The sequence below is a fragment of the Semicossyphus pulcher genome, unplaced genomic scaffold (assembly GCF_022749685.1).
Source record: "Semicossyphus pulcher isolate SPU_LCO1_2020_fin unplaced genomic scaffold, fSemPul1.0.p SCAF_8, whole genome shotgun sequence".
Classification (NCBI taxonomy): domain Eukaryota; kingdom Metazoa; phylum Chordata; class Actinopteri; order Labriformes; family Labridae; genus Semicossyphus; species Semicossyphus pulcher.
This window is the reverse complement of record NW_027211759.1, coordinates 5,128,544-5,142,713: the sequence shown is the minus strand read 5'-3', so window position 1 is coordinate 5,142,713 and position 14,170 is coordinate 5,128,544. Positions and strand designations below refer to the sequence as shown.

At 43.5% G+C, this 14,170-nt stretch overlaps 1 protein-coding gene across 4 annotated transcripts in view; it reads right to left on the bottom strand.

Annotated features, from left to right (window-relative positions):
- The window catches only part of ampd3b (adenosine monophosphate deaminase 3b), a 67,523-nt gene that overhangs the window by 7,189 nt on the left and 46,164 nt on the right, over nucleotides 1-14,170 (bottom strand). The window contains exon 1 of one of the 4 annotated variants that reach the window (XM_069685752.1): nucleotides 44-840. The exons of the other annotated variants lie outside the window; for them this stretch is intronic. Within the exon in view, the coding sequence (XP_069541853.1) occupies nucleotides 44-105 (62 nt within the window). The 5' untranslated portion in view covers nucleotides 106-840. Of the gene's footprint in view, nucleotides 1-43; nucleotides 841-14,170 lie in introns of those variants that run through there. 4 annotated transcript variants of the gene reach the window in all.

Sequence of the window (14,170 nt, the reverse complement as noted above, 5' to 3'; positions counted from 1 at the left end):
TAACAATAACAATAACTTTATTGATCCCCAAAGGGAAATTCACTTGTCTGGCATCTCTCCGTCCTGCAGCGAAGAGAGAGGAGCCGTCCACCACCGTTGTTCCATCAAGGTGTTAAGAAGTGGATGATCCGTGTTGTTTAGAATGGCCTCAACCTTCTTCACATGATTGAAGTCTCCTGATATTATTTAAAGTGCCTCAGGATGTTTGGTCTCTATCCTGGCAACTATTTCATGGAGAACTTCACATGGAACTTCAGCAGTTGCCTTGGATGGGATGTACACCAGTATTGTTATGATGTGACTGAATTCTCTTTGTACACATATGGTTGCATACCAACTGCCAATAATACAATATCTGGACAACACATCTTCTCCTTGACAGCAACATGAGCAGGATTACACCATCTCTGGTTCCCTCTCCTTCTTTCTTGCCACTAGCTTTAGCATCTCTGTCTGACCGTATGAGAGTGAAGCCAGGTAGATCCACGCTGGAGTCCGAGATGTTTTGATTCAACCAGGTTTCAGCAAAACACAGAAAATTGACACTTACGGGATACTTTTCAAGTCCTCACCACCATCTCCAGGTGGAGATGATCCAGATTGAGTACTTCCTGTTGTTGCCATTAGGGATGTCACGATACCAGAAATTTAGTAGTCGATACCATTACCAGTGAAATTCCACGATTCTTCGATACCACGGTAAACAAAAACAACGTTTAAAAACACACCGAATTTATTATTATTGATTATATTTTTATTCAAATATTTGCTTTGATTAAAAAAATCTGGTCGCATTTGTAGTTCTAATTCTGTATTATAAGCTGATTAGAGCTAGTGTTCTCTAATTAGTGGGCTGTGCAGCACGGCCCACAATGGCCCCCTCTATAGCGTAGCTATAGGGGTCCATTGTGGGCTGTGCGAAGCACAGCCCACTATTGTTATTGCTCGCGCCTCTTTTTAGTGGGCTGTGCAGCACGGCCCACAATGGCCCCCTCTATAGCGTAGCTATAGGGGTCCATTGTGGGCTGTGCGAAGCACAGCCCACTATTGTTATTGCTCGCGCCTCTTTTTTATTAGTGGGCTGTGCAGCACAGCCCACAATGGCCCCCTCTATAGCAAAGCTATAGGGGTCCATTGTGGGCTGTGCGAAGCACAGCCCACTATTGTTATTGCTCGCGCCTCTTTTTATTATTCTTCCTCCCTGATTTTCGGCACCTAACTTGCCCCGCAGCTTTGAGCGCACACAAATAAAAAATACATCAAAACGTGCGGCTCGTTCGGACTCGGTGTGCTATTATTTTTATCTCCAGAATATTAATTTTTCGCGTCGTAAGACGCGAAAAACTGCCACAAATTTCCCATCTGGAATGAATGGGACGAGGTCCAAAAAACGCACAAATCTGCCACGTTTTTCAAACATCTCCTGCTCTGGCCTACGTTCACCTAGAAACACCATTCAAACTTTAAAATGTAGGCACGGGTCTTGTCTATTTAAGTTGTATTTGAACTTTTTTCCTACCATGTTTCGTTTTTGAACGGTGAGCCTTTAAAGATGGTGAGTTATTTTGGAAAAATTCAGGATTTATAATGGGTGTGTATTGCGGAATGTTCGTGCAGAGCTAACTGACAGAGTGCGGAGACTCAAAAAAAACTCTCAGAAATTCTGTCTCTCTCTCGCGACCCCAGCCACAAATTACACAGTAGAACTGTGATTTTTTCACAGAGTTGTAGCCACACTTGTCTTCTTTCTCCCAATGTGTCTACTTTATCAGTAGGATGTACGGTTTTTCATTTATCTGCCCCTAACCGACAAGAGTAGCTCTCAACTGCTCCATTTACTCCAATGTTAATCGGGAGGAGGATTTTCCAGGATTTTCGAAAGTGCACCTGTTTTTAACTCGCTCCTATTACCACATTTTAGAAGCTAGGACCACAAAAACTTATGTCTGTGTTCTTTAAGGCCTTTCTGGCTTGATGGTGAAGAAATTTTGACGATATCATGTTTGGTTTGGAAGAAATGGCAGTAGTTTGACGTCCTAAATGTGAGCCAGAAATCACGCTCAGATCAGCTGCCACAGACACCAGCTTTGGTCGTTGCTAGGGAGTAACGACAACCATCTCCGCGGCAACCGAGCTCAGCTGGGCCAATTAATTCTTCAGACTCCAAAAAACTCTCAGAAATTCTCTCTTTCCGTGACTCACCCCAGCCACAAATTACACAGTAGAACAGTGATTTTTCACAAAGTTGTAGCCACACTTGTCTTCTTTCTCCCAATCTGTCTACTTTATCAGTAGGACTTATGGTTTTTGATTTATCTGCCCCTAACCGACAAGAGTAGCGCTCAACTGCTCCATTCACTCCAATGTAAATCACACAGACAGACAGACTGCAGCAGAGTATGATCGTCCGGCGTCTGTGTCAAGTGCACAGATATCAGCCATCTCATTGGACAAATCACCTCAGATACAGATGACAGACAACACAGGAGGACTCTGATTGGACAGTTGTGTGTGTGTGGTTTTTTCTGCCATGATATAACCTTCTGCTCCGTGCTGATCGATCTCATTTGACAAATCACCTCGGATACAGATGACAGACAACACAGGAGGACTCTGATTGGACAGTTGTGTGTGTGTGGTTTTTCATATTTCACGTGTATGACAAGAGTCCCAGCCTGAACACAATTACATGAAAATATTTCCCATCAGGCCTAGCGCCCGCTACTGGAAACAGGAAGTGACATATAAGCCCCTCCTCCAAGGTGGTAAAACATGTTAACCTCAAATTCATGTCAGGAAACTCGTAAGACCTTGATTAAGGTCTGTGACAAAACTTGTTCAGGTTACAACAGAGGGCGTGACCCTGGCGGCGCGGCGCATATAACCTTCGCCATGATGCCTCGCCATGACATTTAGGCTGCGATAACTCGCCTGTACTTCATCCTGTCTGCACCAAATTTCACATGCTTGATCAGAGTCCCGCCCTGAACAGATCTACACACTCCTTTCCTTACCAATACTATAGCGCCACCCACTGGTGACAGCCTGTATCAACTCTCATATACATTGTCTGATTTGCTCCAAATTTCACAAGTTTGATGAGGGTACCGCCCTGAACACATCTACATATACATTTCTCACTCATAGTCATAGCGCCACCTACTGGGCAGAGCCTGTATCAACTCTCATATACATTGTCTGATTTGCTCCAAATTTCACAGGTTTCATGAGGGTACTGCCCTGAACACATCTGCATATTCATTTTTCACTCATAGTCACAGCGCCACCTACTGGTAAGAGCCAGTAGTAACTCTCATATACATTGTCTGATTTGCTCCAAATGTCACAGGTTTCATGAGGGTACTGCCCTGAACACATCTGCATATTCATTTTTCACTCATAGTCACAGCGCCACCTACTGGCAAGAGCCAGTAGTAACTCTCATATACAATGTTCAATCAGCTTGAAATTTCCCATGTATGATTACAGTGTCGGACTGAACAGTTCTACATAATCATTTTTCGCTCATACTCTTAGCGCCACCTACTGGCAAGAGCCAGTACTTTTTTACACGTGGGGTTCACATACACACGCACACAGACATGCTAACGCTAACGGAGCGTTAGCAGTTAGCTTGGCTAGTCGGAGCCCAGTAGCTCCGGGCCAACAGGGGTTAGCAAAGCTATAGGCTATCCATAAGTACAGAATGTGTCTGTCTAGACAAATACCATAGATGAAGACGCTGCAAATCACGCGCACACAGACATGCAGCGCAGCACAGCCCACTCTCGCGATTTCCCAACGGGGAATTGTCTAGTTAGTGGGCTGTGCAGCACAGCCCACAATGGCCCCCTCTATAGCGTAGCTATAGGGGTCCATTGTGGGCTGTGCGAAGCACAGCCCACTATTGTTCTTCACCGCGCCTCTTTTTATTATTATTCTTCCTACCAGATTTTCGGTTTCTTTCTTGCCCCGCAGCTTTGAGCGCACACAAATAAAAAATACATCAAAACGTGCGGCTCGTTCGGACTCGGTGTGCTATTATTTTTATCTCCAGAATATTAATTTTTCGCGTCGTAAGACGCGAAAAACTGGGAAAAAATTCCCATCTGGAATGAATGGGACGAGGAAAAAAAAACTCGAAAATCGGAGACGTTTTTCAAACATCTCCTGCTCTGGCCTACGTTCACCTAGAAACACCATTCAAACTTTAAAATGTAGCCACGGGTCTTGTCTATTTAAGTTGTATTTGAACTTTTTTCCTACGATGTTTCGTTTTTGAACGGTGACCCTTTAAAGATGGTGAGTTATTTTGGAAAAATTCAGGATTTATAATGGGTGTGTATTGCGGAATGTTCGTGCAGAGCTAACTGACAGAGTGCGGAGACTCAAAAAAAACTCTCAGAAATTCTGTCTCTCTCTCGCGACCCCAGCCACAAATTACACAGTAGAACTGTGATATTTTCACAGAGTTGTAGCCACACTTGTCTTCTTTCTCCCAATGTGTCTACTTTATCAGTAGGATGTACAGTTTTTCATTTATCTGCCCCTAACCGACAAGAGTAGCTCTCAACTGCTCCATTTACTCCAATGTTAATCGGGAGGAGGATTTTCCAGGATTTTCGAAAGTGCACCTGTTTTTAACTCGCTCCTATTACCACATTTTAGAAGCTAGGACCACAAAAACTTATGTCTGTGTTCTTTAAGGCCTTTCTGGCTTGATGGTGAAGAAATTTTGCCGATATCATGTTTGGTTTTGAAGAAATAGCAGTAGTTTGACGTCCTGAATCTGAGCCAGAAATCACGCTCAGATCAGCTGCCACAGACACCAGCTTTGGTCGTTGCTAGGGAGTAACGACAACCATCTCCGCGGCAACCGAGCTCAGCTGGGCCAATTAATTACTCAGACTCCAAAAAACTCTCAGAAATTCTCTCTTTCCGTGACTCACCCCAGCCACAAATTACACAGTAGAACAGTGATTTTTCACAAAGTTGTAGCCACACTTGTCTTCTTTCTCCCAATCTGTCTACTTTATCAGTAGGACTTATGGTTTTTGATTGATCTGCCTGTAACCGACAAGAGTAGCGCTCAACTGCTCCATTCACTCCAATGTAAATCACACAGACAGACAGACTGCAGCAGAGTATGATCGTCCGGCGTCTGTGTCAAGTGCACAGATATCAGCCATCTCATTGGACAAATCCCCTCGGATACAGATGACAGACAACACAGGAGGACTCTGATTGGACAGTTGTGTGTGTGTGGTTTTTTCTGCCATGATATAACCTTCTGCTCCGTGCTGATCGATCTCATTTGACAAATCACCTCGGATACAGATGACAGACAACACAGGAGGACTCTGATTGGACAGTTGTGTGTGTGTGGTTTTTCATATTTCACGTGTATGACAAGAGTCCCAGCCTGAACACAATTACATGAAAATATTTCCCATCAGGCCTAGCGCCCGCTACTGCAAACAGGAAGTGACATATAAGCCCCTCCTCCAAGGTGGTAAAACATGTTAACCTCAAATTCATGTCAGGAAACTCGTAAGACCTTGATTAAGGTCTGTGACAAAACTTGTTCAGGTTACAACAGAGGGCGTGACCCTGGCGGCGCGGCGCATATAACCTTCGCCATGATGCCTCGCCATGACATTTAGGCTGCGATAACTCGCCTGTACTTCATCCTGTCTGCACCAAATTTCACATGCTTGATCAGAGTCCCGCCCTGAACAGATCTACACACTCCTTTCCTTACCAATACTATAGCGCCACCCACTGGTGACAGCCTGTATCAACTCTCATATACATTGTCTGATTTGCTCCAAATTTCACAAGTTTGATGAGGGTACCGCCCTGAACACATCTACATATACATTTCTCACTCATAGTCATAGCGCCACCTACTGGGCAGAGCCTGTATAAACTGTCATATACATTGTCCAATCTCCACCCAATTTCACAGGTTTGATGAGGGTACTGCCCTGAACACATCTACATAGACATTTTTCACTCATACTGATGGCGCCACCTACTGGGCAGAGCCTGTATCAACTCTCATATACATTGTCTGATTTGCTCCAAATGTCACAGGTTTCATGAGGGTACTGCCCTGAACACATCTGCATATTCATTTTTCACTCATAGTCACAGCGCCACCTACTGGTAAGAGCCAGTAGTAACTCTCATATACAATGTTCAATCAGCTTGAAATTTCCCATGTATGATTACAGTGTCGGACTGAACAGTTCTACAGAATCATTTTTCGCTCATACTCTTAGCGCCACCTACTGGCGAGAGCCAGTACTACCTGTTACATACAATGTTATATCAGCTTCAAATTTCACATGCATGATTATAGTCTCGGCCTGAACAGATCTCCATAGGAAATTTCCCAACAGGGGTTAGCAAAGCTATAGGCTATCCATAAGTACAGAATGTGTCTGTCTAGACAAATACCATAGATGAAGACGCTGAGAATGAATGGTAGGTGGTGAAATGAATACATATTAGCATTGCATTGTAGCATTGCATTGTAGTATAGTAGCATCATAGCATCAATGTACACACACAGACATGCAGCGCAGCACAGCCCACTCTCGCGATTTCCCAACGGGGAATTGTCTAGTTAGTGGGCTGTGCAGCACAGCCCACAATGGCCCCCTCTATAGCAAAGCTATAGGGGTCCATTGTGGGCTGTGCGAAGCACAGCCCACTATTGTTATTGCTCGCGCCTCTTTTTATTATTCTTCCTCCCTGATTTTCGGCACCTAACTTGCCCCGCAGCTTTGAGCGCACACAAATAAAAAATACATCAAAACGTGCGGCTCGTTCGGACTCGGTGTGCTATTATTTTTATCTCCAGAATATTAATTTTTCGCGTCGTAAGACGCGAAAAACTGCCACAAATTTCCCATCTGGAATGAATGGGACGAGGTCCAAAAAACGCACAAATCTGCCACGTTTTTCAAACATCTCCTGCTCTGGCCTACGTTCACCTAGAAACACCATTCAAACTTTAAAATGTAGGCACGGGTCTTGTCTATTTAAGTTGTATTTGAACTTTTTTCCTACCATGTTTCGTTTTTGAACGGTGAGCCTTTAAAGATGGTGAGTTATTTTGGAAAAATTCAGGATTTATAATGGGTGTGTATTGCGGAATGTTCGTGCAGAGCTAACTGACAGAGTGCGGAGACTCAAAAAAAACTCTCAGAAATTCTGTCTCTCTCTCGCGACCCCAGCCACAAATTACACAGTAGAACTGTGATTTTTTCACAGAGTTGTAGCCACACTTGTCTTCTTTCTCCCAATGTGTCTACTTTATCAGTAGGATGTACGGTTTTTCATTTATCTGCCCCTAACCGACAAGAGTAGCTCTCAACTGCTCCATTTACTCCAATGTTAATCGGGAGGAGGATTTTCCAGGATTTTCGAAAGTGCACCTGTTTTTAACTCGCTCCTATTACCACATTTTAGAAGCTAGGACCACAAAAACTTATGTCTGTGTTCTTTAAGGCCTTTCTGGCTTGATGGTGAAGAAATTTTGACGATATCATGTTTGGTTTGGAAGAAATGGCAGTAGTTTGACGTCCTAAATGTGAGCCAGAAATCACGCTCAGATCAGCTGCCACAGACACCAGCTTTGGTCGTTGCTAGGGAGTAACGACAACCATCTCCGCGGCAACCGAGCTCAGCTGGGCCAATTAATTCTTCAGACTCCAAAAAACTCTCAGAAATTCTCTCTTTCCGTGACTCACCCCAGCCACAAATTACACAGTAGAACAGTGATTTTTCACAAAGTTGTAGCCACACTTGTCTTCTTTCTCCCAATCTGTCTACTTTATCAGTAGGACTTATGGTTTTTGATTTATCTGCCCCTAACCGACAAGAGTAGCGCTCAACTGCTCCATTCACTCCAATGTAAATCACACAGACAGACAGACTGCAGCAGAGTATGATCGTCCGGCGTCTGTGTCAAGTGCACAGATATCAGCCATCTCATTGGACAAATCACCTCAGATACAGATGACAGACAACACAGGAGGACTCTGATTGGACAGTTGTGTGTGTGTGGTTTTTTCTGCCATGATATAACCTTCTGCTCCGTGCTGATCGATCTCATTTGACAAATCACCTCGGATACAGATGACAGACAACACAGGAGGACTCTGATTGGACAGTTGTGTGTGTGTGGTTTTTCATATTTCACGTGTATGACAAGAGTCCCAGCCTGAACACAATTACATGAAAATATTTCCCATCAGGCCTAGCGCCCGCTACTGGAAACAGGAAGTGACATATAAGCCCCTCCTCCAAGGTGGTAAAACATGTTAACCTCAAATTCATGTCAGGAAACTCGTAAGACCTTGATTAAGGTCTGTGACAAAACTTGTTCAGGTTACAACAGAGGGCGTGACCCTGGCGGCGCGGCGCATATAACCTTCGCCATGATGCCTCGCCATGACATTTAGGCTGCGATAACTCGCCTGTACTTCATCCTGTCTGCACCAAATTTCACATGCTTGATCAGAGTCCCGCCCTGAACAGATCTACACACTCCTTTCCTTACCAATACTATAGCGCCACCCACTGGTGACAGCCTGTATCAACTCTCATATACATTGTCTGATTTGCTCCAAATTTCACAAGTTTGATGAGGGTACCGCCCTGAACACATCTACATATACATTTCTCACTCATAGTCATAGCGCCACCTACTGGGCAGAGCCTGTATCAACTCTCATATACATTGTCTGATTTGCTCCAAATTTCACAGGTTTCATGAGGGTACTGCCCTGAACACATCTGCATATTCATTTTTCACTCATAGTCACAGCGCCACCTACTGGTAAGAGCCAGTAGTAACTCTCATATACATTGTCTGATTTGCTCCAAATGTCACAGGTTTCATGAGGGTACTGCCCTGAACACATCTGCATATTCATTTTTCACTCATAGTCACAGCGCCACCTACTGGCAAGAGCCAGTAGTAACTCTCATATACAATGTTCAATCAGCTTGAAATTTCCCATGTATGATTACAGTGTCGGACTGAACAGTTCTACATAATCATTTTTCGCTCATACTCTTAGCGCCACCTACTGGCAAGAGCCAGTACTTTTTTACACGTGGGGTTCACATACACACGCACACAGACATGCTAACGCTAACGGAGCGTTAGCAGTTAGCTTGGCTAGTCGGAGCCCAGTAGCTCCGGGCCAACAGGGGTTAGCAAAGCTATAGGCTATCCATAAGTACAGAATGTGTCTGTCTAGACAAATACCATAGATGAAGACGCTGCAAATCACGCGCACACAGACATGCAGCGCAGCACAGCCCACTCTCGCGATTTCCCAACGGGGAATTGTCTAGTTAGTGGGCTGTGCAGCACAGCCCACAATGGCCCCCTCTATAGCGTAGCTATAGGGGTCCATTGTGGGCTGTGCGAAGCACAGCCCACTATTGTTCTTCACCGCGCCTCTTTTTATTATTATTCTTCCTACCAGATTTTCGGTTTCTTTCTTGCCCCGCAGCTTTGAGCGCACACAAATAAAAAATACATCAAAACGTGCGGCTCGTTCGGACTCGGTGTGCTATTATTTTTATCTCCAGAATATTAATTTTTCGCGTCGTAAGACGCGAAAAACTGGGAAAAAATTCCCATCTGGAATGAATGGGACGAGGAAAAAAAAACTCGAAAATCGGAGACGTTTTTCAAACATCTCCTGCTCTGGCCTACGTTCACCTAGAAACACCATTCAAACTTTAAAATGTAGCCACGGGTCTTGTCTATTTAAGTTGTATTTGAACTTTTTTCCTACGATGTTTCGTTTTTGAACGGTGACCCTTTAAAGATGGTGAGTTATTTTGGAAAAATTCAGGATTTATAATGGGTGTGTATTGCGGAATGTTCGTGCAGAGCTAACTGACAGAGTGCGGAGACTCAAAAAAAACTCTCAGAAATTCTGTCTCTCTCTCGCGACCCCAGCCACAAATTACACAGTAGAACTGTGATATTTTCACAGAGTTGTAGCCACACTTGTCTTCTTTCTCCCAATGTGTCTACTTTATCAGTAGGATGTACAGTTTTTCATTTATCTGCCCCTAACCGACAAGAGTAGCTCTCAACTGCTCCATTTACTCCAATGTTAATCGGGAGGAGGATTTTCCAGGATTTTCGAAAGTGCACCTGTTTTTAACTCGCTCCTATTACCACATTTTAGAAGCTAGGACCACAAAAACTTATGTCTGTGTTCTTTAAGGCCTTTCTGGCTTGATGGTGAAGAAATTTTGCCGATATCATGTTTGGTTTTGAAGAAATAGCAGTAGTTTGACGTCCTGAATCTGAGCCAGAAATCACGCTCAGATCAGCTGCCACAGACACCAGCTTTGGTCGTTGCTAGGGAGTAACGACAACCATCTCCGCGGCAACCGAGCTCAGCTGGGCCAATTAATTACTCAGACTCCAAAAAACTCTCAGAAATTCTCTCTTTCCGTGACTCACCCCAGCCACAAATTACACAGTAGAACAGTGATTTTTCACAAAGTTGTAGCCACACTTGTCTTCTTTCTCCCAATCTGTCTACTTTATCAGTAGGACTTATGGTTTTTGATTGATCTGCCTGTAACCGACAAGAGTAGCGCTCAACTGCTCCATTCACTCCAATGTAAATCACACAGACAGACAGACTGCAGCAGAGTATGATCGTCCGGCGTCTGTGTCAAGTGCACAGATATCAGCCATCTCATTGGACAAATCCCCTCGGATACAGATGACAGACAACACAGGAGGACTCTGATTGGACAGTTGTGTGTGTGTGGTTTTTTCTGCCATGATATAACCTTCTGCTCCGTGCTGATCGATCTCATTTGACAAATCACCTCGGATACAGATGACAGACAACACAGGAGGACTCTGATTGGACAGTTGTGTGTGTGTGGTTTTTCATATTTCACGTGTATGACAAGAGTCCCAGCCTGAACACAATTACATGAAAATATTTCCCATCAGGCCTAGCGCCCGCTACTGCAAACAGGAAGTGACATATAAGCCCCTCCTCCAAGGTGGTAAAACATGTTAACCTCAAATTCATGTCAGGAAACTCGTAAGACCTTGATTAAGGTCTGTGACAAAACTTGTTCAGGTTACAACAGAGGGCGTGACCCTGGCGGCGCGGCGCATATAACCTTCGCCATGATGCCTCGCCATGACATTTAGGCTGCGATAACTCGCCTGTACTTCATCCTGTCTGCACCAAATTTCACATGCTTGATCAGAGTCCCGCCCTGAACAGATCTACACACTCCTTTCCTTACCAATACTATAGCGCCACCCACTGGTGACAGCCTGTATCAACTCTCATATACATTGTCTGATTTGCTCCAAATTTCACAAGTTTGATGAGGGTACCGCCCTGAACACATCTACATATACATTTCTCACTCATAGTCATAGCGCCACCTACTGGGCAGAGCCTGTATAAACTGTCATATACATTGTCCAATCTCCACCCAATTTCACAGGTTTGATGAGGGTACTGCCCTGAACACATCTACATAGACATTTTTCACTCATACTGATGGCGCCACCTACTGGGCAGAGCCTGTATCAACTCTCATATACATTGTCTGATTTGCTCCAAATGTCACAGGTTTCATGAGGGTACTGCCCTGAACACATCTGCATATTCATTTTTCACTCATAGTCACAGCGCCACCTACTGGTAAGAGCCAGTAGTAACTCTCATATACAATGTTCAATCAGCTTGAAATTTCCCATGTATGATTACAGTGTCGGACTGAACAGTTCTACAGAATCATTTTTCGCTCATACTCTTAGCGCCACCTACTGGCGAGAGCCAGTACTACCTGTTACATACAATGTTATATCAGCTTCAAATTTCACATGCATGATTATAGTCTCGGCCTGAACAGATCTCCATAGGAAATTTCCCAACAGGGGTTAGCAAAGCTATAGGCTATCCATAAGTACAGAATGTGTCTGTCTAGACAAATACCATAGATGAAGACGCTGAGAATGAATGGTAGGTGGTGAAATGAATACATATTAGCATTGCATTGTAGCATTGCATTGTAGTATAGTAGCATCATAGCATCAATGTACACACACAGACATGCAGCGCAGCACAGCCCACTCTCGCGATTTCCCAACGGGGAATTGTCTAGTTAGTGGGCTGTGCAGCACGGCCCACAATGGCCCCCTCTATAGCGTAGCTATAGGGGTCCATTGTGGGCTGTGCGAAGCACAGCCCACTATTGTTATTGCTCGCGCCTCTTTTTTATTATTATTCTTCCTCCCTAATTTTCGGTTTCTTTCTTGCCCCGCAGCTTTGAGCGCACACAAATAAAAAATACATCAAAACGTGCGGCTCGTTCGGACTCGGTGTGCTATTATTTTTATCTCCAGAATATTAATTTTTCGCGTCGTAAGACGCGAAAAACTGGGAAAAAATTCCCATCTGGAATGAATGGGACGAGGAAAAAAAAACTCGAAAATCGGAGACGTTTTTCAAACATCTCCTGCTCTGGCCTACGTTCACCTAGAAACACCATTCAAACTTTAAAATGTAGGCACGGGTCTTGTCTATTTAAGTTGTATTTGAACTTTTTTCCTACGATGTTTTGTTTTTGAACGGTGACCCTTTAAAGATGGTGAGTTATTTTGGAAAAATTCAGGATTTATAATGGGTGTGTATTGCGGAATGTTCGTGCAGAGCTAATTGACAGAGTGCGGAGACTCAAAAAAAACTCTCAGAAATTCTGTCTCTCTCTCGCGACCCCAGCCACAAATTACACAGTAGAACTGTGATTTTTTCACAGAGTTGTAGCCACACTTGTCTTCTTTCTCCCAATGTGTCTACTTTATCAGTAGGATGTACGGTTTTTCATTTATCTGCCCCTAACCGACAAGAGTAGCTCTCAACTGCTCCATTTACTCCAATGTTAATCGGGAGGAGGATTTTCCAGGATTTTCGAAAGTGCACCTGTTTTTAACTCGCTCCTATTACCACATTTTAGAAGCTAGGACCACAAAAACTTATGTCTGTGTTCTTTAAGGCCTTTCTGGCTTGATGGTGAAGAAATTTTGCCGATATCATGTTTGGTTTGGAAGAAATGGCAGTAGTTTGACGTCCTAAATGTGAGCCAGAAATCACGCTCAAATCAGCTGCCACAGACACCAGCTTTGGTCGTTGCTAGGGAGTAACGACAACCATCTCCGCGGCAACCGAGCTCAGCTGGGCCAATTAATTCTTCAGACTCCAAAAAACCCTCAGAAATTCTCTCTTTCCGTGACTCACCCCAGCCACAAATTACACAGTAGAACAGTGATTTTTCACAAAGTTGTAGCCACACTTGTCTTCTTTCTCCCAATCTGTCTACTTTATCAGTAGGACTTATGGTTTTTGATTGATCTGCCTGTAACCGACAAGAGTAGCGCTCAACTGCTCCATTCACTCCAATGTAAATCACACAGACAGACAGACTGCAGCAGAGTATGATCGTCCGGCGTCTGTGTCAAGTGCACAGATATCAGCCATCTCATTGGACAAATCACCTCGGATACAGATGACAGACAACACAGGAGGACTCTGATTGGACAGTTGTGTGTGTGTGGTTTTTTCTGCCATGATATAACCTTCCGAAAAGAGTAGCGCTCAACTGCTCCATTCACTCCAATGTAAATCACACAGACAGACAGACAGACGACAGACACACACAGACACACACAGACACACGCACAAGACAGACAGACAGACAGACGACAGACACACACAGAGACACACAGATAGAGAGAATATTTCTAAACATTTAAACTATATTTAATGATTATCTTTTCATTCATTCAAGCCAGGAACTCCATTGAAATATTTAAATGTTTCCAATCATCAATATATCGAGATGAATTGAATTTCTCAGTCTGATTCAGAGTATTTGACTCACTCTCACTGTAATATCTCTTCATACTCCATCAGCTGATATAATATAAATAATATATTAATATAAGAAAAAATAAATAAAACATATAATGTTTTATGTTATGTATTTAATAATATATAATATAATAATTCAATATTAATCAATTAATATTACTATTAATTAAGTGTTCTAATTAACATTGATGTTTTTTTAATGTATTTGTATATGT